Source organism: Tursiops truncatus, chromosome 1 (assembly GCF_011762595.2).
Source record: "Tursiops truncatus isolate mTurTru1 chromosome 1, mTurTru1.mat.Y, whole genome shotgun sequence".
Taxonomy (NCBI): Eukaryota; Metazoa; Chordata; class Mammalia; order Artiodactyla; family Delphinidae; genus Tursiops; species Tursiops truncatus.
Window position 1 is genome coordinate 22,792,497 of NC_047034.1, and position 26,032 is coordinate 22,818,528.

Genomic DNA, 26,032 nt, shown 5'->3' on the forward strand with positions numbered 1-26,032 from the left:
AGCTTATCCCTATGCGGGGAGGGGGGAGAGGGACATTTAATAAACAAGTAAAATAAATAGTATGAAATTGGTGGTACAAAAAAGAATACGCAGGAAAGGTACAGATGTGTGTGGGGGAGGGGTAGCTGCCTTTTTAAATTAGAGAAGTGAGGATATCTGGAGATAGAATGTTCTGGGCAGAGGGAAGTTGGTGCAAAGCTCTGGAAGCAGAGTGTCTTTGGTGTGTTGGGTTTGTCCAAGCAGCAGCAAGGAGGCCGCCTCGGCTGAGGTGGAGTGAGGCAGGGAGGAGATGAGGTCAGAGAGGGGTGAGGGCATAGACTGTAAAGGGGTTGCCGGGGATTGTAAGCAAGCACTTGGGCTTTTTTTTTTTTAAGGGCTTCAAATGCTTGGCTTTTTTTTTTTTTTTTTTTTTTTAATTTTTGGCTGCGTTGGGTCTTCATTTCTGCACGAGGGCATTCTCTAGTTGTGACAAGCTGGGGCCACTCTTCATTGCGGTGCACGGGCCTCTCACTACCGCGGCCTCTCGTTGCGGAGCACAGGCTCCAGATGCGCAGGCTCAGTAGTTGTGGCTCACGGGCCTAGTTGCTCCGCGGCATGTGGGATCTTCCCAGACCAGGGCTCGAACCCATGTTCCCTGCATTAGCAGGCAGATTCTCAATCACTGCGCCACCAGGGAAGCCCAAGCACTTGGGCTTTTTATTCAGAGGCAGATGGGGCTCTAAATAGATAAGTGACATGATCTGGGGTACACACCCCCAAGTGTTTTACTGATAGACATGCACAATTAATGTTTGGAAACTAGAGGTCTGCAGAATTAACTCTAAAATCAGCCCACTGTTTCCTTTCACTGAGACCCACATTGGAGGAGGCAATGTGAGCTGTCTTGAAAGATAAGAACTTCAACAAGCAGACATGACAGGCCTTCCTAGACTAATCGTCATTCCTTTGCTAAACCTCGAAGTGCAGCAAGTGATCTAGTTGGTAAACTGAGGTATCCAGCACTGGGGGCCTTCTCCGTACTGAATGCCCATTTTCATTGAGTATTTGTCTACACTCCTAATTCCTCACTCTCTTCCTTACTAGTCCTGATTCCTTACCTGAATCAGACTTCTCCCCAGAAACAAGTCGACAGACAGATGGCTTAGAGGGCCTGTGTGACACAGTGACACCTGGATTCCCCGTGTTCTAGATCAGACGCACAAGGAGTGTCATGAAGTTTAACAGCTGGTACCTTCCCGATTTTGATCAGAGCCAGCCTAGACTTGTTAATACCTGCTATTAAAATATTGGACTTTCTGGGAGGCACTTTTAATTTAGAAAACCCACTAACAGGGGCTGGTTCAGGTTGGTAATCTGAGAACATACATTTAACTCCTTCTTGCAAACTCCCACTTAAGTGACCAAAGGAATATAACAAGAAAACTCTGTATTAGTACTAGAAACTGAGGAGAAAGGCTGCTACCTTCAAATCAAAGTGTGAGCAAGTAAGTGAAATGAGTCAGAGGAAGACAAATTCACAATCTGACTTATATATAAGGAAAAAAAATCAAGCTCATAAAAAGAGAGAGAGAGAGAGAGAGAGAGAGAGATCACACTTGTGGTTACCAGAGGTGGAGGGTGGGAGAGGGGGAACTGGAGGAAGATAGTTAAAAGGTACAAATTTATAAGATTAAAAAGTACTAGGCTGTGATAACCTATATAAGAATCTAAAAAAGAATGAATAAATGTATACGTATAACTGAATCACTTTGCTGTACACCCGAAAGTAATACAACATTGTAAATCAACTATATTCCAATAAAATTTTAAAAAATTTTCTTTTAAGTACTAGGGATGTAACGTATGACAGGACTATAGCCAACACTGCTGCCTGGCATGTAGGAAAGTTGTTACAAGTAAATCCTAAGAGTTCCCATCACAAGAATTTTTTTTTCCTTTTTTCTTTTCCTTTTATTGTATGTATTTGGGAAGATGGATGCTAGTTGAACCTACTGTGGTAGTCATTTCACAATATATGTAAATCAAATCATCATGTTGTATGTCTACAACTTATACAGTGATGTATGTCAACTATTTCTCAATAAAGCGGGAAAAATAGAAGTGTGAGCCAGGGCTTCCCTGGTGGCGCAGTGGTTGGGAGTCCGCCTGCCGATGCTGGGGACACGGGTTCGTGCCCCGGTACGGGAGGATCCCACATGCTGCGGAGCGGCTGGGCCCGTGAGCCATGGCTGCTGAGCCTGTGCGTCTGGAGCCTGTGCTCCGCAACGGGAGAGGTCACAACAGTGAGAGGCCCGCATACTGCAAAAAAAAAAAAAAAAGCGTGAGCCATTGGAATGGACCCCAGCAGAAGCTCATTAACATCCCCACCCGTGGACCAGTGAGAGCTGGACAAACTACAGCCACATATAATAAGGTCAAGATGGTCAGTCTCTGTTCACCGTGAACCTCCTTACTTCCGGTCTTTAATGCTACAAGGGGCAATTTCAGAATTATGATCTTCTTACTTTGCCAGTCAAGGTCATTTTTCTTTGGGGAGCAGGGTGAGGGCTGCTCACACTTCCACACTCAGTGAAGCAGGGCACAGCTCGAGCTGGCAACTGAAGGGCATAACCATGCCACTTGGGAAAGGGGCACTGGCCCAGCCAACTTCATGCTGCCACAACAGAAAAATTCTTTGGACACAGCTGCCCAAATCTCTCACACGTGAAAGAACCTCTAATCTGACAAAGTAAATCTCCACTAAATCTAAACTCTCCCCTTCCCCCTTTGAGTGTGCTTTTTAAGATTTGCACAAGTACCCACATAATTTGAAGAAAATGGATTTCAACTACCTGAACTAGAAAAATAATCCTAAGCAACAGAAGAACATACTGTGGCAACCATGAATAAATACCCTTCAGATGCCCTGGTGGAGAGCATCATTGACTGATGGTCCCATCGGCTGCCCCCTGGATGCACCAAGTTCACCCCAGCCTACACTTCCCGGGGACTCTTTCTAGCCAATGAGCATGGCGGGGTACTAAGGCAGCCCCATTCACCGAGATGCTGGATTCCAACAGACGACTTTGGCTTGAGTCTCCATCCGCCTGGCCGAATCTTTCTTGGAACTGTAGTCCGAGATTCTTCCTATCTCCTTTCTTCCCTCTCCCTCCATGGGTGTCAAACCTAGATCTAAAGCCTCTCCCTGCCTTCTCTGGCACCAGCCCCCAGCCCCAGCCCCCAATGAATTCTTGTATATCTAATCCCATCCTAGCAGACCTAAATGCATGCACATGCAGACATACTAAAAAATCGAAAAATTGTAAAGAAATCAATTTGAGGGATTAGAGGAAAGGTGCCCTTATGAAAGAGAAACAGTAAACATAGAAGACCCTAAAGCACGTGCATACCGAGTTTCAAGAGAACACATCTAAAAACAGAAGCAAGTAAGCATGAAGAGGGACTAATCTGAGAGTGAGAAAGATTCTCTAAGGGAAAAACCTAATTGTTGACAAATACAGGAGGAGTGGTAAACAGCAGATTGGATGTGGCGAAATATCAGGTTCCATGGAAACAGAGCAGAGAATGAAGGCAAGAATCAAATAATAGGAGAATAATGGTCTAAAATTAAAAGGCTGGTCTTCAGACCTCAAAAAGGTTACCCAACACTAAGAAATATTAAGGAAGAGACCATACTTAGAAATAACATGGTGACATTTTAAAATCTAAAGGATAAAGATATAGAGGTATCTATCTACGAGAAAAATTCACATTGTACACAATACAAAAGAAACTCAAAATCAGACAGAAAGCTTCTCTTCTGCCAATACTCTATCCCAGAAAACAAAAGCAAATATCTATTGTTTTTAAAGGAGAAGATCGTAAGCTAAGGATTTGATATCCAGTCACGGTATCACATATGCAAAGGTAACAGAAAAACACTGCCAGGAATGTGACGGTTCAGAAAGTGCACCACCCATATACTCTTTATTTAAAGAAAAAAAAGAAAGAAATTAAGAATACCAGCAGAAGACAAAAAAAAATAGTAATAATTAAAGAACTGAGGCTTCCCTGGTGGCGCAGTGGTTGAGAGTCCGCCTGCCGATGCAGGGGACATGGTTTCATGCCCGGATCCGGGAAGATCCCACATGCCGCGGAGCGGCTGGGCCCGTGAGCCATGGCCGCTGAGCCTGCGCGTCCGGAGCCTGTGCTCCGCAACGGGAGAGGCCACAAGTGTGAGAGGCCCGCGTACCACAAAAACAAAAACAAAAACAAAAATAACAAAGAACTGGCCAGACTATGTAGTATGATACTGGAACATTAATTTGGGCCTAAATAAAAACTGAGACATTACAAAGGGAAGGGAAGGGAGTGGAGTGAAGATACGGTAAAAAAAAAATAGCAATTAAGGGAAACCAGGAAAAACAGAGCAGTGTCTCCGTAAGGTTGTTTCTATCATCATGAAACAAGGTAATGTCCAAAATATTCCTGAAAGAAGATAATAAAGAAAAAAATGCACTGCTTTTTGATTCCTTAGGTAACTATTTACTGTCCAGTTTTGCCCAAGGCATTTCATTGAACACCTGTTTTCTGTGTAATAACCATACTTCTATATAAACAGAGAGCCCCTGGTAATACCATGAAGGGAATTTTGGCAGTGGCTTTCTCCTTTACAGGAACACCGTTTGAAAAATCAGACAAAATCAATAGCTAAGCACATCTAATAAATGCTGTGCAGAGTTTAGCCCATTACATTTATGCCTTATGTAATCTTCACAACCCTACAATTATTCCTTTTACAGCTGAACAGACTGATTCCCAGAGAGGTTAAATAATTTTTCCAAAGTCACATAGCTTGTTAAGTGTATGAGCTAGGACTGGAAATATCTCCAAATCCAAGTTCTCCATCACTACACTAAAATGCTTCATTTTCTCCAGAATAAAAGCACTTACACACAAAATTGTGCCCATAATTTTACTTGTAGTTTTAGAGACAACCCTACTGAGTTGTTAGGAACCATTAATACGTGTGTATGAACAATTTCACCACGTAAAATCATCCCTTCATAACTCAAAATATATGGACTCTTGCAATTCAGTTTAGAAAGATATAGATACACACACATCTGTAATGCAGTACTAGAGGTTCTGCTCCTAATATGGCTGAGCAGCTTCTTTTGGACCAACCCTCCTGTTGTTAATAGGTATAAACTCTGGACAAAATACAAAAAACAACTAACTGAATACACTGGAGAATGACCAGAAGCAGGCAGAGTTCACACTTCAAAGAAAAGAATAGCACTGCGGAAGTCTCCCACTTTTACAGTTTTTAGTCCCTACTCTATACCTTGCCAGGCAGCTAGAACTCTGATGGAAAAATTGCAGAGTATTGTTGATAAGAATTCAGGGAAATCACAGCTGCAGGAAAGTGAGGGAGGAGGTCCTGCAAGGCAGAGCCAGAGAAGGTAAGCCAAAAATTCTGTCTACTTTAACTCTGCCCCCGAACCACACAGGCACAGGGCAGACTCTAAGCAGCAACTGAGATATGAGGTGCTGCCCACCTAGAAAAAAGAGTTTAGGGTTTGAGTCCAGCCAAGTTAAATGCCTAATAGGAAACAAAGAGCTATACTCTTGAAGGCATATAACAGGATCCAGAATCTCTGTAAAATCATTCACCATATCCAAGATACAACCTAAAACTACTTGACATGTGAACAATCAGGAAAATGAGATCCATTTTCAAGAAAATCAACAAAGACTGAGCCTGAGATGATCCAAGTGTCAGAACAAGCAGACAAGGATTCTAAGGCTGCTTTTTCAAGTTTACGTGGAACATTCATCTAGACAGACCATACACTGTGTCATAATACAAGTCTCAATAAAATTAAAAGGATTGAGGGCTTCCCTGGTGGCGCAGTGGTTGAGAGTCCGCCTGCCGATGCAGGAGACACGGGTTCGTGCCCTGGTCCGGGAAGATCCCACATGCCGCAGAGCGGCTGGGCCCGTGAGCCATGGCCGCTGAGCCTGCGCGTCTGGAGCCTGTGCTCTGCAGCGGGAGAGGCCACAACAGTGAGAGGCCCGCATACTGCAAACACACACACACACACACACACAACACACACACACACAAAAAAAAATTAAAAGGACTGAAATCATAAACAGGCTATTTTCTGACCACAGTGGAATTAAAAGCAGAAACCAGTAACAATAAAATATTTAGGAGAACAAACAAACATTTGTTCTATGTTACGCCATCCATAAAAATTAACTCAAATGGATTAAAGACTTGAACTTAAGACCTGAAACCATAAAACTCCTAGAAGAAAACATAGCGGTAAGCTCCTTGACACAGGTCTTGGCAATGATTTATTTCAATCTGACACCAAAAGTATAAGCAACAAAAGCAAAAATAAACAAATGGAAATATATCAAACTAAAAAGCTTCTGCATAGCAAAGGAAACCATCAACAAAATGAAAAGGCAGTCTACTGAACGGGAGAAAATATTTGCTAATCATGTATCTGATAAGGCGCTAATATCCAAAATATATAAAGAACTCATATAACTCAACAGCAAAAAAACAATCTGATAATAAAAATGGGCAGAAGATCTGAATACTTTTTTCCAAAGAAGACATACAGATGGCAAACAGGTACATGAAAAGCTGCTCTACATCATTAATGATCAGGGAAATACAAATCAAAACCAGAGTGAGATATCACCTCATACCTATTAGAATGGCTGTTATCAAAAAGACTAGAAGTAACAAGTGTTGGCAGGGACGTGGAGAGAAGGGAACCCTCCTGAGGCTTTGGCTTCCCTGGTGGCGCAGTGGTTGAGAGTCCGCCTGCCGATGCAGGGGACGCGGGTTAGTGCCCCGATCCGGGAAGATCCCACATGCCGCGGAGTGGCTGGGCCTGTGAGCCATGGCCAGTGAGCCTGCGCATCCGGAGCCTGTGCTCCGCAACGGGAGAGCCCACAACAGTGAGAGGCCCACGTACCGCAAAATAAATAAATAAATAAATAAAACTAGAACTACTATACAATATATCAATTCCACTTCTAGGTATTTATCTGAGGAAAATGAACACATTAACTTGAAAATCTATACGCACCCCCATATTCACTGCAGCATTATTTATAATAGCCAAGATACGAAAACAACCTAAGTGTCCATCAATGGATGACAGATGAATGAAGATGTGGTAAATATATACAATGGAATATTATTCAGCTGTAACAAAGAAGTAAATCTTGCCATTTGCAACAACATGAATGGAACTTGAGGGCACTATGCTCAGTGAAATAAGTCAGATAAAGACAAATACTGTATGACCTCTCTTAAACGTGGAATTAAACTTTTTTTTAATTAAAAAAACCCCTCAAGCTGATAGATACAGAGAACTGATGGGTGGTGTCAGAGGCAGGGGGGTACAGGGTGGGAGAAATGGGTGAACTTTTTTTTTTAGTTTAAATAAACTGAAAGTTTAACATTTGCTAATTAGACAACATACTTCTAGGTAATCCATGGGTCAAAGAATTCACAAGGGGGCTTCCCTGGTGGCGCAGTGGTTGAGAGTCCGCCTGCCGATGCAGGGGACACGGGTTTGTGCCCTGGTCCGGGAGGATCCCACATGCCGCAGAGCGGCTAGGCCCGTGAGCCATGGCCACTGAGCCTGCACGTCCGGAGCCTGTGCTCCGCAACGGGAGCGGCCACAATAGTGAGAGGCCCATGTACCGCAAAAAAAAAAAAAAAAAGAATTTACAAGGAAGCTAGAAAATACTTGGAACTGAGTGAAAATGAAAATACAACATATTAAAATTTTTGAGATGCAGCTAAAACAGTGCTTAAAGAAAAACTTACAGCTTTAAATATTTATACTAGAAAAAAAAGTCTAAAATCAATGACTTAGGACTTACCTTAAGAAGATAAAGAAAAAAGAGCAAAGTAAACCCAAACTAAGTAGAAGAAAGGAAATGATAAAGAGCAAAAATCAATGAAATTAAAAACAATTAAAAATCAACAAAGGCAAAAGTTGGCTCTGAAAACAGAACAATACAATAAACTCCTAGGTAGACTGATCAAGGAGAAAACAGAAATTATCAGTACCAGAATGAAAAAGAAGTTACCACCACAGCTCCTACAAGATGTTAAAAGGATAGAAAAGACTATTATGAATAACTTTATGTCCACAAATCTGACAACTGGGGTCAAATGGATAAATTCTTTGAAATTATAATTTACCTAAACAACAGAAGATGAAACCCAAACTCTGAATAGCCCTATATTTATTAAAGAAATAAGTTATAAGAAACCTTCCCACAAAAAAAACTTCAGGCCCAGAGGGTTTCACAAATTAATTCTATAAATCTAATAAAGAAAAAGAGGATAGTTAGAATTTGGTTATTAAAAAGTCACCTTTAATAGCAACAAGAATAATGTCCAAGAGTCAACATTATACAGGTTGTAAGCGCTAGCCTATAAAGAAACAGGAAATCAGCTCCGATGAAATTCACTTCTTCTTCCCTTTCGAAGGCTTGGCAAATAAAGCTGGATCTATCCGCTCCTTTGCCAGTCCTCTGACAGAGAAGAGCCTCGCCGCCCGCTCCTGGAGAGTGCCCCCACACTTCAGTCCCCGGGCCGTGAGTTCACACTTGAGCTTCTCCAAACCCAGCAACTCCACTTCCGCAACAGAGCTGAACGCCAGTAAATCTACAGTTTCCTGACCAATATCCTGAGAAGAAGAAAAAGAAAGAAAAATTTTAAATAGGTCCATTCCTCTGAATAAAACTTCCTTCAATTGTCATCGACCTTCTGTTTTACAAGAAATCTTCATTTAATACGCCATATCTCACTACTGAATTTTAATAATCAAGCTATTCTCTACACATTGTCAATACATATAATTAATAAATATTAATTTTCTATCTATATACTTAGAAACAAGTATTCAGAAGAGTAACAAGTTATAGAATTCTTGAACAGATTCTTAATATTACTTTTCTTTTTTGATTTTTCCAGTAAAAATTCAAACAGCAAAATGTACCTCACCTACCCCCATACTATGACCAGAGAAAAGAGCAGCACCCTATAAAGCCTCATTTTAATGAGATTCCTATGCCTGTGAATCTACTAACCCCATAATCCTAAGCTTTCTATTTTAATCAAATAACTGTGATTATCAAAGTTCTCACTTATATAACTTGACAAATTTAAATGCTGTTCAAAAGACTTGCAACTGTTCTATCCACCAAGTACCTTTATAGACTTTAAGACAAAAGTAAATACTTTTTTTTTTTAATTAAATACTTCTAATGACGGGTGCTCTTCAAAGAATGAAAACGTTCACCACCTAGGTTTTTTTTTTTTTTTTTTTTGCGGCATGTGGGCCTCTCACTGTTGTAGCCTCTCCCGTTGCGGAGCACAGGCTCCGGACGCGCAGGCCCAGCAGCCATGGCTCACGGGCCCAGCCACTCCGCGGCACGTGGTATCTTCCCGTACCGGGGCACGAACCCGTGTCCCCTGCATCAGCAGGCGGACTCTCAACCACTGCGCCACCAGGGAAGCCCTAGGGTTTCTTTTAAAAAAACATATTCGAAGGTCAGTAATTTTCTCTCACAGTAAGTTGTTTTTTAAAAATATTGAAGAGCTCTAGGGACAAACTATCTTTCTAGGTGATCTTTATTCTTTTTTTTTTTAAAAAAGTCCATTTTGTTAAGATTTCTGGAGTGAATCTTGGCTTCTTTATATATGGCCAAATCCTAAACCACCACTTATGTGTCTTTGGAGAATCACACATGGTTGTACATGATTATTATGAATACAACAGCTACAACTACATCAAGAACAAAATTTCCACAGTTAAAAGCTCAAAGATTGAAAGTCAAATCAGGTTTTATTCTATTTTCCTTTCTTCATTTTTCCAAGACTTTGGTTAAGATAAACTCCTAGCATATATGAGTAACATAAAAGCTACATGCTTGTAACTCCAGAGATGGTGTAAGGGTCAATTTAAAGCCCTTAGCATAAAAAATTTCACTATCTTCCCTAGAAAGGGCAATATGTGCATTTTTGCTTATTTAACCAGCACCAGTAGGGAAGCTGCTGGTTAAATAAATAATGATAAGCTTTGTGTTTACCAAAGAAGCCAAGTAGTTCAGGTTTCATCTATCCTAAAAAGCAAATCATTAGACTGAAGAGTAAACGTTAAAGATTTTTCCTGGAAGTAAGTCCACTAAAGGCGGCAAATAACTATTTAAGGAAAAGCATGCACAATGAAAATAAATTTTAAAAAGGTTGAGTGTGGGGCTTAAGATTTAATGATAAATTAAAAAGGAGCTGCTCGTCTTCTACAGGAAAGATCTTCACATCCAACTGACAACTGTGTTCAAACAGTAACTCACACGAGAAAGAAAAACTAAGTAACTAGAAATTTAGTGATAGGAAAATAAGCACATTTTATCAAAGCTAAAAATGCCATCTATCATAATATGCCTTATTAGTTCATGTGTTATTAAGAAAGAATAACAATACCAATTAAACTATAACATGATATATATTCAAATTCAGAGGTATTAAAACGTGAAAAACGTGCATCTTAGAATTGATGAAATATGGAACCAAGGACACCACCTAGTGGCAAAATAATACCAATTCCAGAGCTTTAAAAAAAAACAAAAACTGGGCTTCCCTGGTGGTGCAGTGGTTCAGAGTCCACCTGCCGATACAGGGGACACGGGTCCGTGCCCCGGTCCGGGAAGATCCCACATGCCGTGGAGCGGCTGGGCCCGTGAGCCATGGCGGCTGAGCCTGCGCGTCCGGAGCCTGTGCTCCGCAACAGGAGAGGCCACAACGGTGAGAGGCCCACGTACCACAAAAAAAAACTAAGGATTTTTGGGGGGGACATGGCAAGCTTCACCATCATCTGTACTTCTGATTATTAAACAAGCTTTTCCACTAAGCAGCTGATGGGAAAAAGCACATCTTTTCATTTTAACGACTTACTACAGAGATTAAACTGATTTGGCTTCAGACATCACCCCCCCAAATTTACTTACTGTGTTTCCTGACTGGCTTTCCTCCAGCTTGGCAACAGGTATGTTTTTCCTGTCTCCTCCAGGGGCTCCCTTGGCACCTCTTTCCCCATCAGTCATTTCTTTGGTCTCCTGCTCCTTGTTCAGTCCAACTCCAGCTGCTTCCTTTTCTAAGGGTTCTTTACTCTCTGCCTCATTTTTCTCCTGGGTTTTCTCTGTTTCTAAAGCCATCTTCCTTTCCATGTACTCCTGGGTAGATGCCTCTCCCAGCTCAGCATACAAGTCTTCTGAAATACCATTCCCAGAGTCCGTCACAGGGGTCTGTAGTTTTTCTCGTGATCTAGAGTCTGCACTCAATACTCTTGCCTGCTGAGAGCTACTAGGAAATTCGGCTGCCATCTCAACAACATCACTGCCATTTTGGGGAACGTGAAAGCTCATTCCTGAAGTACTAGGTGCTTCTGCACTGTCATCATCGGAGCTCTCAGAGCCAGACCCTTCTGCAGTCTCTAGTCCTTCCATGCCCAACCTATTAGAAGCAACAAAAAGGTTTAACACCATTTACAGCTTCTACTTAAAAAAAAAAAAAAGAGTTGCAGTTTGTCCAGGAAACAGACTCTGAATAAAGGTATCGGCTAGCTTGAGATGGAGAGTAGGTGAGTTTCAGAACAAGATACTCCAGAGGTATAAAAGGAAAAAAAACTTCAGTGAGACTGGAAGCAACATGCCAAAGATCCAACAGGATCTCTTTTTAAAAGCTGTGACTCTCTTAAAACAAACTGGTTTTGCTTAAAACTTTTTTCCCCAATACTGTATGAATTTTAACTGTTGGAAATCAGATAAAATAATAAACAATTAAAAGAAAATCCTGGGAATTCCCTGGCAGTCCAGTGGTTAGGACTCCGAGTTTCCACTGCAGGGGGCACAGGTTCAATCCTTGGTCAAGGAACTAAGATCCCGCATGCCACATGGCCAAAAAAAAAGAAAGAAAATCCTGTTTTATTCATAATTGCCCAAGACTGGAAACTACCCAAACCTCTAACAGCTAGAGAATGGTTGATAAACAAATTGTGGTACAGACATACCAGGCAACAATACTTGGCAATAGAAAGGAACGAACTACTGATACAATATAATACCATCTGTGGATCTCGAAAGCATTATTGTAAGTGAAAGCAGCAGACATAATGACATTCTGGAAAAGACAAAACCATATGAACAAACATCACACCAGTGATCAGCGGTTGCCAGGAATGGAGGTGGGGGAAGAAAATTAACTGCAAAGGGACACGTGGGAACTTCTTAGGGTGATAAAAATATTCCATAGCTTGATTTTGGTGATGCTTACATGATGTATATTATAAAATTTTCAAAACTTGTAGAACTGTTCAAAAAGGGTGAATTTTGGGCTTCCCTGGTGGCGCAGTGGTTGAGAGTCCGCCTGCCGATGCAGGGGACACAGGTTCGTGCCCCGGTCCGGGAAGATCCCACATGCCGCGGAGCGGTTGGGCCCGTGAGCCACAGCCGCTGAGCCTGCGCATCCGGAGCCTGTGCTCCGCAACGGGAGAGGCCACAACAGTGAGAGGCCCGTGTACCGCAAAAAAAAAAAAAAAAAAAAAAAAAAAAGGGTGAATTTTACCATATATAGATTATACCACAATAAACCTGGCTTAAAAAAAAGAAACCCACAGGAAATACTACTATCTTTTCTCTCAGGAACATTTAATTCACATTTCAGAAAGAACACAAAAAATTCTATGCTGGACTCACAGAGTTACATGGTGTTTAGTTAATAATTATCTTTCTATCCCCAAAGGGGAGGCCAACAAGGAAACCAAGATCCATTTGCACTTATCATATTCTAGAACTCGGCCCAAGGGAACTGAGCTGGTAACCAGAGGACCAACTGGGAAGGGTGGGAGAACTGTAAGAAGAATGGATAAGAAAAAGTACTGTTGTGCTTTTCACCTGCAGGTACAAAAGTGGTGAAGAGAGGTCTGGCAAAGTGACCAAAGACCTCAGTGATGACGATGAAAAACCACAGAGAAAACAGAACCACCTGGAAAGTAAAGCCATGGCTTCCACCTGGAATTTCTGAAAGTTAACTTAGTTAATTACCTAACAGTAATTCAAGTATAAAGCTATTTTTATGTGATTTTCCACTGTAAGGAAAAGAATTATCCTTTAGATTCTATGAATGGCACTTATGGCAGAAACCATTACTAACGTATACAATGTGAGAATCACTGAAACCTGAACTAAAGCACTCTGGAAAATTTCTGAGCTTCCATCAGACTTTACTTAAAAGTATGTTTATTCCAGGTAGACAAGAAAAAAATATAGTAGGTAAGTTTCAGAACAAGATATTCCAGAGGGATAAATAGAAGGAAAAACATTTTTTTTTCCTTCAGTTCTCAAAGATCTATTTGAAATGAAAATGAACACACTTACCAAAAGCATTTCCTTTTCTCTGCACTGGCTGCTCTGTCTGTTTTTGATTTGTTAGGCCGTTTCCGACTCTCACCAACTTCTGCCGATACCGTCTTGCTGGAGGCAGCCTGCATACCTAACCAGACATTTTAACAACTCAGTTTCTACTATCAGGACTAAGTTCAATTAAAGAATTTATAAATAATCTGAATTGCAAAAACAGCTGCAATCTAAAGCTCTAGATTTAAATTTCTTAACATACCAAAATTTAATCCAGTTAAAAGGAGACTAATCTCAAATTTATACAGATTTAAGATAAGCATTCTGGCTCTTGAACCGGATTTTTAAAGCACCATGTCCAATTTGTAATTTTGAGGCTGACAGATTCATACCTATCTCTCCTCAAACCTAATGATTCATCCCTTTGTCCTTGTTATTTGCATACAACTGTCTTTCCCCTGTTATGCCATAACCCTTTTGATGGAAAAGACTCCTTCTTATTCAACTGAATGCACAATAGCCCTAGCATAATGCTTTGGATGCTAAAAACATAAAAGTTAATGAAAATCATTCTCATTAAAAACTGTGTTTTAAAAAAGGGACCTAAAACTGGAAGCAAAATGTTGGGGTCTAGGCACCTCCTGAAGACTTAGCTTATTCCCATGAAGTACAAAAAGTATTCTTACCTGGGGCCCATGAGCCCACAGAGTTCAGGGGTCAAGTATGTCAAATGTTGTGAGAGTGTATGGGTTTTTTCCCTGGGTTGTATAAGATATACTGTATTCATTACTGAGGGGAGAAATTCCACAGCTTCATCAGTTTCTCAGAAGTCTGTAACCCAAAAAGGCTTAAGAACTGCCCTCTGTGTGGAACAGCTGGCTTCAGGGATGCCTGCTGATGGCACTAAGGAATCCTCATTCTCACCTCGGAGGACGGAATCCTCCAGACGCTCGGCCATCTCATGGCACTGCTGCTGGTAGTCGGGGCTGGTGAAGCAGTGCCTGGGTTCTGCAAGCTTCCGCTGCAGTCGTTCCAAGCGCTTTTGCTCCTTTTCAGCTTCTCGCTCGGCTTGTTGTTTTACCCATTCAGCCATTCTGGGGATGGGAGAGAAGAGATGTAACTGAATGGCCATATTATACACATGTGTTTTTATACATTAAACACCCCACCCAGACAAATTAATGCACTCTTGTTCATACTGTGATATTCCCTCAGAAAGGTGTGCCATGCTTACTACTTAGCATACTGTTATGGACTTGACTAAAACCCAAAGATAATTATTAAATTACAGAAAAAGTTAAATCTGATAACAACAAATTAGAGCATAAGTATTTCAAGTTTACATTTCTGATATGCATGGCATGCGTACAATCACTAATGCTAGAAAAGTATGTTTCTTAAAAAAAAATAAAAACAGGTGGGCATCTTACGCTTTTTCGTGATTGACATCTCGCAGTCTCCTTCCACTGAGATCCCGGCAAGCTTCTCGATTGGTTGTCTTCTCAATCTGAGCACCAAGTGCTCGGAGCATAGAGCCAAAACCTGAGCAAATATGTTTGGAGAAAGCAGGTTAAAAAAGTGTTCAAGGATGGACAAAAGCCAAATTTGTGAAAATAGTATTATATCAGAAGACTACAGGTGATCTCTACTTTCTTTTCAGTTTTAAAGGAAATGTACATGAAGATTCTAACCCAGGTGGCAAAGGTAAGAGTACTGACAAACTTGGTTCAATCTCATGCTTTTTACACTTCCTCTTATACTCCTGCAATATTGTATCAATACCCACACCACTGGGCTATTTTAGAGGGCTTTACCTAGTGCCAGAAATCCCAAGATTCCAAGATTAAGAATTTTAAAAATTATATGGTGAGATTTTGCAAGGAGGCAATTTTAAGCTGTCACTGGCTGATACGACAAGCTTCATTCTTATTGACACAATTTCGAACAGCAGGATGATTATAATCTGAAATGTTAGCTCTTTGAACACCAAACCGAATCACCACAGATTTTGAGAAAGCCTAAGGATTACATGTTAGTGCATCAGGAGAAATACAAAGAACTGTTCATATTCAGTTTTTGCTCTTTTAGTTTCTTTTTTCTCTTCTAAGATGAGTTACTACAACCAGGACCTTAATCTACCTCAATCTGTAAATGGTTGTATTTCATAAAGTGACTTTAGACCTCCCTTGGAACTACAATAACTAGGCAAAAATCTTGAGAAAAGCACAAGGAGATTTGATTGTTTTGACACTCGTCTGCAAACTGGACAAAATAACAATCATCCCTCTTCATCTAATCCTCCCTAGAGTTTGAGAGCCTAGGGTGCCTAAGAGTGATCCAGCTGGAGAAGGTGGGAATTTTATCATACAGTATCTACCTCAAAAAGAATAAAAGAGAAAATATGCAAAATTAGATAAGCAAACAAAGGATTTCACAAGGCAAATCGAGGCTGGTACATTACAGACACCAAGGAGTTTGTTAATTTAATACATATGGCTACAGAACGCAGATGTGTTACAACTAAGCCATCAACATTCATGTCCTACCTCCTTTTCCACCACGAAGTCTGGGTTCCAAACTATAAACAGCTCCATGCTGCACTGTGTCACTGGTGTTAACGAGTAATCCATTGCATTTCACAAAGTAGCATTCCACTGGAATATCCTAGAGACAAGTTTGGGGGTTCTTTCAATGCTGTTTATGAGACAATACAAGTTTCTTGCAGAAAGGGACCTAGCTTATCTTTTTATTACTCCAGTTATAAGGAGACAGTATGTGTTCAATTAATATTTGTTGAATTGCAAAAATGGAAACTACTAAAAGAAAAACCTCATTTTGTATGATGTATTCTAGGTACAATTTCTTCCTAATACTTAATCATGATATATAAAAGAACTTTCTGCCTTTTGGGTGAAAATTAAAACTGCTCTCAGGACTTCCCTGGTGGCCCAGTGGCTAAGATTCCACACTCCCAGTGCAGGGGGCCCAAGTTCGATCTCTGGTTAGGGAACTAGATCCCACACGCCACAACTAAGAGTTCGCATGCCACAACTAAAGATACTGCACGTTGCAACTTAAAAAAAGATCCCGAATGCTGCAAGAGCCCGCATGCAGCAATGAAGATCCCACGTGCCGCAACTAAGACAGGCACAGCCAAACAAATAAATAAATGTTAAAAAAAAAAAAAAAAACAGGAACAAAAAACCTGCTCTTTCTCCTTCTCTAATAGGAAATAGGGGTCAAGGTAGAATATTCAGTGCTCAGATCTAGTAACTCTGAAGGTCCCACTTCCTCTGACTTTTTAAAACAGGTAGTATCAAGTTGAACACTGAGTGGCCCCAAGTTTAAAAGTGACGTCTTGAAAAGTGTAGATAGGGATAAGAAGAGAGGAGAGGAGGAGACAAAAGTATGTTTTTTTTTTTTGTGGTACACGGGCCTCTCACTGTTGTGGCCTCTCCCATTGCGGAGCACAGGCTCCGGACACGCAGGCTCAGCGGCCATGGCTCACGGGCCCAGCCGCTCCGCGGCATGTGGGATCTTTCCAGACCGGGGCACGAACCCACGTCCCCTGCATCGGCAGGCGGACTCTCAACCACCGCGCCACCAGGGAAGCCCTGATTTTTAATATACTACCTATATAAGCTTTAACAGCTTTAGGACCAGCTGGCAGTTGGTGCCTCATCTCTTCTGCCAGCATCCCCCTGAGTTCCAGCCAATCACTGCAGAAGCCCAAGTACACTCCCCCAAACCCACTCTATGTATTTCAAAAAAATTCTCAGATCAAATGATGAAAGGAAAATATAAAAACTGTAAGTCTTTCTAAACAAGTTTCTAATGCCATAAAATTAGACAAGAGAGGAGTATTCTCCAAAGTTATATGGAACTTAGGAGGCTGACAATTAACTCTGCAACATGAAGAAAAGAGAGATCTAAATAGGAATAGAAAGGAAAAATGCATTGCCGTCATCTTCCTGAAGTGGAAAGTATGAACATTCATTCTGAACCACATCATACAGCTATTTCAATGGGAGCCATTCATTCATTCAGCAAATATTAAGTACCTACTATTTGCCAGGTACTTTTCAAGTGTTGGAATACTACCATGAATACTACAGTGAATACAGATCCTGTCTCATGAAGCTAACATTCTAGAGGGGGAAGACAAATAATGAACAAATTATATATCATGTCAAGTGGTGATATGCAGGGTAAAGGGGATAAGATATGTGGATGGGTGTGGTGGTAATCTATTTAATATATATAGTCAAGGAAAGCCTCTCTGATCAAGTGACATTTGAGCGGAGAATTAAAGAAAGTGAGAGAATGAGCCATGTGACTACCTGGGGGAACAGTATTCCAGACAGAGACAAGAGCAAACGCAACAGGAATGAACTTATTCAAGGAATGACAACACAGCCAATGAGGCTAGAATGAAGTACACAAAAGGGGAGTGATAAGGCCTTCAAAACCATTGTAAGGACTCTGGATGTTACTCGGAATAAAACTATTGTAGAGTTTTGAACAAAGTGAGATCTGAGTCATGCTCTTAAAGTATCACTCTAGCTGTTAAACTGAAAGTAAGACTATAGAAGCAGAGAGATCATTGAGAAGCTATTGCGATAATCCAGGTAAGAAATGAAGGCTATTTGTACCAGGGCAGCAGTGGCAGAGATGATGAGAAATGTGAGATTCTGAGGATACTCTGAAGGTAAAGGCAACAGGATTTGCTAATGCTCTCGGTGAAGGGAGTGAGATCAATAGAGGAATTAGAGATTATTGCAAAAATCCGGTTTGATAAATGGGAAAATGGAGTTGTCATTCATTAAGAGGGAAAAGGAAGTTTGAGGGAGAAAATTAGTCTCATCTCAGATATTTTACTTTGAGATGTTTATTGCACAGCCAGATGCAGATGCCAAGTAGACTGGTGGCTATACAAGTCTGGAGTGTGGGGGAGAGGTCTGCACTGGGGATTTACATTTGAAAGTTGTTGGCATACTGATGGTAGTTAAAGCCATGAGTATGGATGAAATCACTGGGATGAGGGAGGGGCCCCTCCAAGATTAGAGTTCAGGGTGATGAGGAGGAAACTGTAAAAGACTGGAAAGGAGAGGCCAGTGAGGTGGACGAGAACTGAGAGTGATATCTGGACAAGTGAGAAAAGTGTACTCCGGCGGGGAATGGTCAATTGTGCAAACTGGCACTGACAGACAAAGCAAGATGAAAACTGCAAACTGATCACTGGATATGGCAACATAGAAGATACTGACCAGTATGACAAAGAGCTGTTCTGTTGGAGTGATGGGAACAAAAAAGCCTAACTAGAGTGGGTTCTAAAGGAGAAAAGTTTTATGTTCAAGAATATTTTTTTATAAAGAAAATCAGAGAAAATAAGGTGATAGCTAGAATGGATGTGGGCTCACGTTTGCGCACTGGTAGGAATGATGCTGTAAAAAGGGAAAACACTGGAAAATACAGGGGAGAAAGAACTAATGCCCAAATAAGTCTTTCAGTAGGTGAGGGGGAGGGGTTACTGTACAAAGTAGAAGATAATTGCAAATTATTTGTAAAATAATGACAGTGCATCCACAGTAACAGACAAGAAGGCTGAATATACAGCAGGTACCTACCAGAGGCACTGGTGTGATGATGCAGAAATTCTCTCCTTACTGCTTGAGTACAAAGTATGGTCCTTGGGATGGAAGAAGTCTTGGAGATTTAAAGAGAGATGTGAAAAAGTAATCTAGGAGAGTGAAAGAGTGATGAACTGAGCAGTGCCTCTCAACCCTTTTCACATCATGGTATACACAAATAATATTTGGATGACACTCTAGGGAAAATGAGCAAAGCTATTAAAGATGTGTTGAGATCCTGGGTTCTGTCCAGCTGCCCAAGGACTACTTAGATCAATATTCTCAGCAGTCCTGCAACCCAGTGGAAGCATGCTCTGGGTTAGAGAAATACAGTAGAAATGCCAAGCACCACTAAGTTTGGTGTTTATGAATTTGTAGTGAGACTTGTTTGCGTGATTAGTTCCCCTACCACAGTCACTGCCCAGATGCCAGGTAAAACAGGTGGAGAGTTGGATTTAAACTGACTGGAGTTTTCCCAGGCAAATATGATACCAGGAGAGAGGAGCAAGGGGGCTCAGGCTATATGCAATGATGTGATTAACATGAAAGACTATTCTTGCCTATAAAATACTGTCCACTTTAAAGAGTTGTAAAAATTAAATGAGACATATAATATACCTCCTATATGTTTAATGTTTATAAATTAAAAGCTACTTTAGTTTCTTTTAATATCTTATATATCCAATGGGTATGGTATTTCTAAAATCCTAAATAACTTTAAAAGACTTTAACATGAAGGCTGAAAGATTATACATCATGCATCATACTTCGTTTCCAAACAGAACTGCTTATTTAACGAGACAACTGATTAACAAAATGGCATTTTCTACTTGCTAAGATTCTTGTCAGTTAATAATCACTAGTAGAAAAAAATAACAAAGAAAATTTACAATCAATTTAACTGTTTTTAACCATGACAGAGCATTTCAAGCAGAAAGTATTACGTGTGTCTTAGGCCAATCAGCCAAAGGCCACCAGAGACAACATATAGTTCAACAACTCAAATTTCTTGACTCACTACAACAAGAGAGGGACTGCACACAAGAGGAATCATGAGGTGTCTCACCAACAAATAAAAAGATATAGTTATTATAGGATTTGGGGTGGATGGAATTTAGGTAAAATTTAAATGAAACAATGTTTTGAGAGGCTCACAATAAAGCAGGGCTGTGTGTATAAGGGTCAACATCAGGTCTAGACTGTGAAGGAGATCCAGGCTCCTCTTTCCTCGGAAACTACAAAGTTAAGATAAATGTGGAATGTTGCGTCCAGAAACCCCTAATCTGAAGCTCTGCACCTGGGAAATCAAGAGTGCTTCTCTACGTCAAAGGGACTTAGATTCTCAAGGTAAGAGTGGGATGCTTCTTACTGATATAACTTCCAACAGCAGTTTATTCTTATAGTCTATGATTTTTGAGGTAAGGTTTCACAAAGACTAAAAAAGAAGCAGACTTTCAAGGAAGTCATTATGACATTTCATCACTGTACCATGTCCTTGGGAGAAACACTGTTTCCTATCAACTTTGCAGCTAGCTTTATCTGTGTATTATCCCAGTCTGATGAAGAGCCAGGCTGATTTTTACTTTCTCAGGGAGAGCTAACACTAACTTTATCATGTGTCAGAATAGCTCTGTTTTAAAAGGCATAAGCATGAACTTGAGCTATTTTTATTCGTTCCAGGATCTCATTAAATGCCCTTTTGTAAGTTTTGTTCATACTTGTTATGGCCATGTGTCTTAAGTATATGAATGAATCCATTCGTTTATATTTCTTGCTTATTTTAAATTATTTTTTCCAAGACTCCTCATAATTAAGATCTTATTTTTTTCTGGTCTCACTTTGGATCAACTGTCAGTAAGTTTGAAAACTGGTCATCAGATAAAAGTTATTTTCAGAGATACTAAAATCCAACTATTTTGGAAAATATTTCCCCATTCAGATGGTAAAAACATATCTGACAGTTTTTAAACTGGACTGAAGTCTGGGAATAAATATGGGGAAACTGAAAAACCACATTATTTGCAAACAGACATTGCTTCTTCACGGAACCAATCCAAGTAAAGATTTGGTTTAGACTGCAGTGTTAACGTGTTAATAGGAGATCAAATGTCAAAATTAAAATTAGATTCATTGAGACCAGCATATTCTTTAAATAACTGAATAGGTTTAGTATCTTATAGTTGGTAAAAGCTTGCTTACTTGATAATTAAGTAAACCACACATGTAACTTTAGAAGTCAATGACAGGTTTTCAAAAATATGCCTGGGCAAATCAGAGCATCACAATGATTAGTGAAAACATCTACATGACAGGCCCTAAGAATCATGCCCTCGACATGACCTATGTAAGTGCTTGGCCCCGACCAGTGACCAGATAAATCCATTTCCTTCCCAACCATCCTTTGGCCTGGGTTTGGATATGACATACTTCTCTAGGTTGGAGCTAAGAGGGCTGTGTTATCAGTGGACAAAAAATCCACGTCACATAAGCACAGAGCGAAAGTAAGGAAATGAGCCTTAAAAATCATCTGGTTCAACTGCCTCATTTACGGATGAAGAGAATACCAAAGTGTATTCTGTTAGTCCAGACTGAGGGCCGGACTAAACGCCCGTGAGCGGAGGGGTTTTTCTCCCTTCTGTGAGACAGAACCACCACAAAACAAAAGCAAAGGCAGGCCTCAGCATCAGTTTGAAGCACCTTAAAACCCTAACCCTCAGCCTCAAAAACTGAGAACCCCAAAGAATAGACGTGACCCCGACAGACCCTCACCGCACCTAATTCTGCCCCTGTCCTGCTTTCCCATTCCTTCCAGGAACCACAAACCTCACCTGATCTTGGCAGTGTCGGTGGATAAAATCGCGTACTGAGCGCGTGGCCGAGGTACACCACACCGCCTTGCACCCGAAGCTGGGGCCCCGAAGCCACACCACAGCCACAGGCTCCGCCATTTCACCCACTCGCCGAATCTCAAGACTCCCAGAAGCGCTAAGCGCCACAACCAGCTCGGCGTATCTTGATGACGTTGAGCTCGCCCTCCAGCGCCCCGCCCCTCACATCTTCCGCTCGTCCCGTTCCTCCCCTGGGGATAGTCACGTGACTTGGGACGGCGGAGCCTGCTGCCTGGGGGAGGGGAACAGGAAGAGCCTGGCAGAGGCAGATAAGACCTCGGAGCACCCGGGCGAGGCGTTGCTAGGAGAAGTTGCTAGGGCGGGGCTCCAGGGACTCTCTATAAAAGGCTAGCGCTGGGTTAGGTTTCGAGCGTTCTGGCTGTAAGCGATAAGTCGGTAACTAAGCACCTCCCTGTGCCGCAGGCTTTGGCCCTTTTCCTCACGTCTGTGTAGTTATTTTTGGGTCGCAGGGAATCGTGGCCTGAGAAGGCGCTGCTCCCTGGGGGCGTGAGGAGGGACGCTTCAGTCCCGGAAGCGGTTTTGGGGGGCTGCTTCCTCGGCTCTGGGGAGCTCCCCCAACCCTAGGGGCAAGGGAAACGGAGGTCAGGAGGTTTCTAAACAACACCCCTGGGCGGTTTTTTCCTCCCGGTTTACCGAGCATTCTCTTCCTTTGCGGAAACTGCCAACCACTCGGTTTCTGCCTGCCACGCTCAGTTTATTCGTACTTCCGCCTGTTTGCGCTCTGCGTTAGCTTCACTTCAGCTCTGTTTTCAAAATATTTCACAGCAAGTGGGCCCTTGTGAAAGGCAGTGGCAGGAGTGACGCTTATAGCAATGCTGCTTCGAAAAACCCTGCCGTAACTTTCATTCCGCACCATGGAAACACACTCGCACGCATTTGCATAGTCTAACTTTAAGGCTCTGGGAATCCGAAGGAGTCCCTTCCTATTTAATATGCTGAGATTATGGTGTTTCTAAAATCCTGAAAAATATAAAGGCGACGAGTGTGAAGATAGGAGGGTTCTTAGGAGATATCTGCGCCTGTTAAACACAAATATATCCGCCCGCAGAATCGAATTCTCTGACGCTCAGGTACTTGGCAAATGAAACTCTGCTGAAGGGAAAGCAACAAAAAATTCAGAAATCATTTTAACTGTGGCGGTATGAACAACAATAAAATTTCAAGGCCTCTGAAGTTATAGACTCTGTTACCTTTATTTCACTTACACAGGAGGAAAAATGAGAAAGTGCCTCCATGGGGGTGCCAGGAAATAAAGAAAAATTACACAAAATAACAAAGGTGCGGTGCTAGAGACCAGCGTTTTGCAAAGAGGGTGACATGGTGACCCTGGAGTCAGTAAATGTCTCACTAAGTATGTATCTTTCTAATAAGGGAAGTCCACATTGTTTATTACTAACATTATATCTAGTCCTTCCAAAACCTGAAGTCTGAATGAAATTGTTCACTCTTTATCCCTTTGTTGCATTTAAATTCCTATTGTTAAAAAAAATCCCAAGTATTGAAAAGGCGTTTGTCATATAATATATGAAATAGCTATTATTAACTTTTCAAAGACAAAAATCTCCTGAGCAGTATATAATGTTGTTAAATCTTCACAATAAGCACTAGCACTATGACACACACAAAGTAGACATTAAATCAATATTAGCTGGATATTTGATGAATTACTAAGGTAGTAAGTCTAATTATTCCCAATACACATCTGAAGAGACATAACTTGCACTAACCGAACGCTTTCTCTCCTAAGGATGCGGATTCAACTTGGGTTATCATTACTGAATACATTTAAATAATGAGGAAACTGATGTGCCTAAAGTTAGGGCTGTGGCCAAGAAAACAGTGCACATCAGTGGAAAAAAACCTAGAAACACAGCTGACTGGCTGGATGGCTGAGAGTGTGTGGTGGTGTCCAGTAGACGGTGTTGTGTGGCCAGACTGGTCAGTGGTTATGATAAAACAGAGATAACTGCTGCCACGTTTCCCACCGCACGGTGTTAGGTAGGGAAGGGACAGGAAGACACATGTAGGGTTGTGACACTAAGTGGTGAGGGGGTGGGGGCCTAGTTCCTCTACTATCAAAAGAGTGTAGCTGTGCTCTTAGAACTGTATTTGGTGTTCTTTCCAATAAACCACACTGACCTTGTTTCTGCCCATCTTCTCCAGAAGATTGACTCTAGCTATACAGTTGCTTTTTGAAAACTGGTTCAACCGCCACAAGAAGGACACTGTGAGAGCATCCCGAGGCAATGGGGAATATTGCTCACTGCCAGGAAATGACAGCACCAGACAACGTTTGTGTGGCAGCCCGTGACAGGGGCTCAACTGAGCCAGAATGTCCTGCTGGTCTGTAAGAACAGGAAGCAGAGCCGGACAGCTCTGGCAGTTTTCATAAATGACAGCAAGGCTCCTGAACTACTGAATTCACAGACTATATCCATGTGTGACATGCAAGTCGCACTTCGGCGTTTTCAGCCATGTTCGTGCTCAGAAGAAGACGAAAGGAGGTTGTCAATGCCATTACGACAAAAGACAATGGGACAGGATGACTCCTCCAGTGCCACAAACGCAAACGCTCTAGACTCCCCAACTGGTAAGTGTCACCTTGTAGATGGCTCCCGACCCAGGAACAATGAGGTCAGCTCCTAGGATGGAAAAACAGCTTCTGGGTAAGAGCTGTGTAATCCACACTGGGTGGTGGTTGGTGTAGGAGGTGGAGCCTGAAGCAAGCACCCAAGGTGTTTGGCTGCCAATGAAGGCACAGCTCCACCCTCCTTCCTTTACTGGATGGAAGAAAACAGGACCCGTCAAGGGTGAGATGGAGTTGAGATGTAGAAGAGGTTTGTGTTTAGCTCTGATGCTGGAGAGGCTCTGGAGAGAGCAGAAGAGGAGAGTAGGGTAGAAGCACAGAGCAGAGATAAAAAGCTGGACCCACAGTCAGTGCTGAATGAAGAAGCCCACCTCTCTGTAGTATCAGCAAGAAGAAAGCATCTTCACTTAGGGTAGACTTACATCAATACATTCTGTCACTCCTGATTGCCCTAGATATTACCTTGTTTGCATCATCATGCCAACAGTAGTTTCCAAAGGCTTATTTGGTATCATCATTCTTACATCACCATCAAATAATGTCATTACATTAAAAATTTCTGCCGTGCTGTTCAGTGTACTAGAACTATAAAACAAAACTGGCAAAGCACCTATCTTTCAGAAATTTACTATCTCAGCAGTGGAATTTTTTCAACACTGAAATTTAATTTCTCTCTAGTCAATAGATATCCACAATCCTTTATGAATTCTGCATAGCTAAGCCTTTCAAAAGGGGATTTTCCTGCTGGAGAAGTGATAAGTCTTTGGGAGTATTTTTTCCTTTAATTATTTGACATTAGAGTATGTCCACTACATTAGTCAGTGTTCTCCAGAGAAACAGAGTCAATAGGAGATGTGTGTGTGTGTGTGTGTGTGTGTGTGTGTGTGTGTGTGTATACAGAGAGAGAGAGAGACACACACTTATTATAAAGAATTGGCTCACACCTCATGCAATTATGAAGGCTGACAAGTCACAAGATCTGCAGGGCAAGTGGGCAAGTTGGAGACCGAGGAAAGCTGATTGCGTAGTTCTAGTCTGAAGGTCAGCAGGCTCAAGACTCAGAAAGAGCCAATGTTTCAGTTTGAGTTTGAAGGCAGGAAAAAGCTGATGTTCCAGTTTGAAAGCAGTCAGGTAGAAGGAATTCTCCCTTACTGGGAGGAGGGTTGGGCTTTTTGCTCTATCCAGGCCTTCAACTGATTGGACGGAGCCCACCCACATTAGGCAGGGCAATCTGCTTTGCTCAGTCTACTGGTTCAAATGTTAATCTCATCCAGAAACACCCAGAATAACGTTAGACCAAATATTTGGGCACCTCGTGACCCAGTCAAGTTGACATATAAAATTAACCATCTGGGAGGGAGACGCAAGAGGGAGGAGATATGGGGCTATATGTTTATGTATAGCTGATTCACTTTGTTATACAGCAGAAACTAACACACCATTGTAAAGCAATTATACTCCAA

The 26,032-nt window shown here is 41.6% G+C and overlaps 1 protein-coding gene across 3 annotated transcripts; it reads right to left on the reverse strand.

The window, feature by feature from the left end:
* Nucleotides 1-8,378: 8,378 nt before the first annotated feature.
* Nucleotides 8,379-22,088, reverse strand: SDE2 (SDE2 telomere maintenance homolog). Of its 3 annotated transcripts, XM_073801009.1 has the most exons (9): nt 21,902-22,032; nt 19,071-19,149; nt 15,990-16,107; nt 14,874-14,985; nt 14,368-14,537; nt 13,465-13,579; nt 11,038-11,542; nt 9,378-9,548; nt 8,379-8,714 (listed from the first exon to the last, which is right to left on the reverse strand). In XM_073801009.1, the coding sequence occupies exons 4-9, from the start codon at nt 14,972-14,974 to the stop codon at nt 8,493-8,495; spliced, it is 1,284 nt and encodes a 427-aa protein (XP_073657110.1). In that variant the 5' UTR covers nt 14,975-14,985; nt 15,990-16,107; nt 19,071-19,149; nt 21,902-22,032; the 3' UTR covers nt 8,379-8,492. The 3 variants fall into 3 exon arrangements, with proteins under 3 accessions (XP_073657110.1, XP_073657104.1, XP_004325365.1); XM_073801003.1 differs by lacking the exon at nt 19,071-19,149 and having other exon boundaries at nt 21,902-22,088; XM_004325317.4 differs by lacking the exons at nt 9,378-9,548; nt 19,071-19,149 and having other exon boundaries at nt 21,902-22,081.
* Nucleotides 22,089-26,032: the final 3,944 nt, after the last annotated feature.

Coding starts and splice junctions, on each gene's coding strand:
- SDE2 (XM_073801003.1), bottom strand. CDS start 22,021: ATGGCGGAGCCTGTGGCTGTGGTGTGGCTTCGGGGCCCCAGCTTCGGG. Junction 14,986..15,989: donor ACTTCGTGGTGGAAAAGGAG/GTAGGACATGAA, acceptor ATATTTGCTCAG/GTTTTGGCTCTATGCTCCGA. Junction 8,715..9,377: donor CAACGGGAGAGGCTACAACA/GTGAGAGGCCCA, acceptor TCTTCTTCTCAG/GATATTGGTCAGGAAACTGT.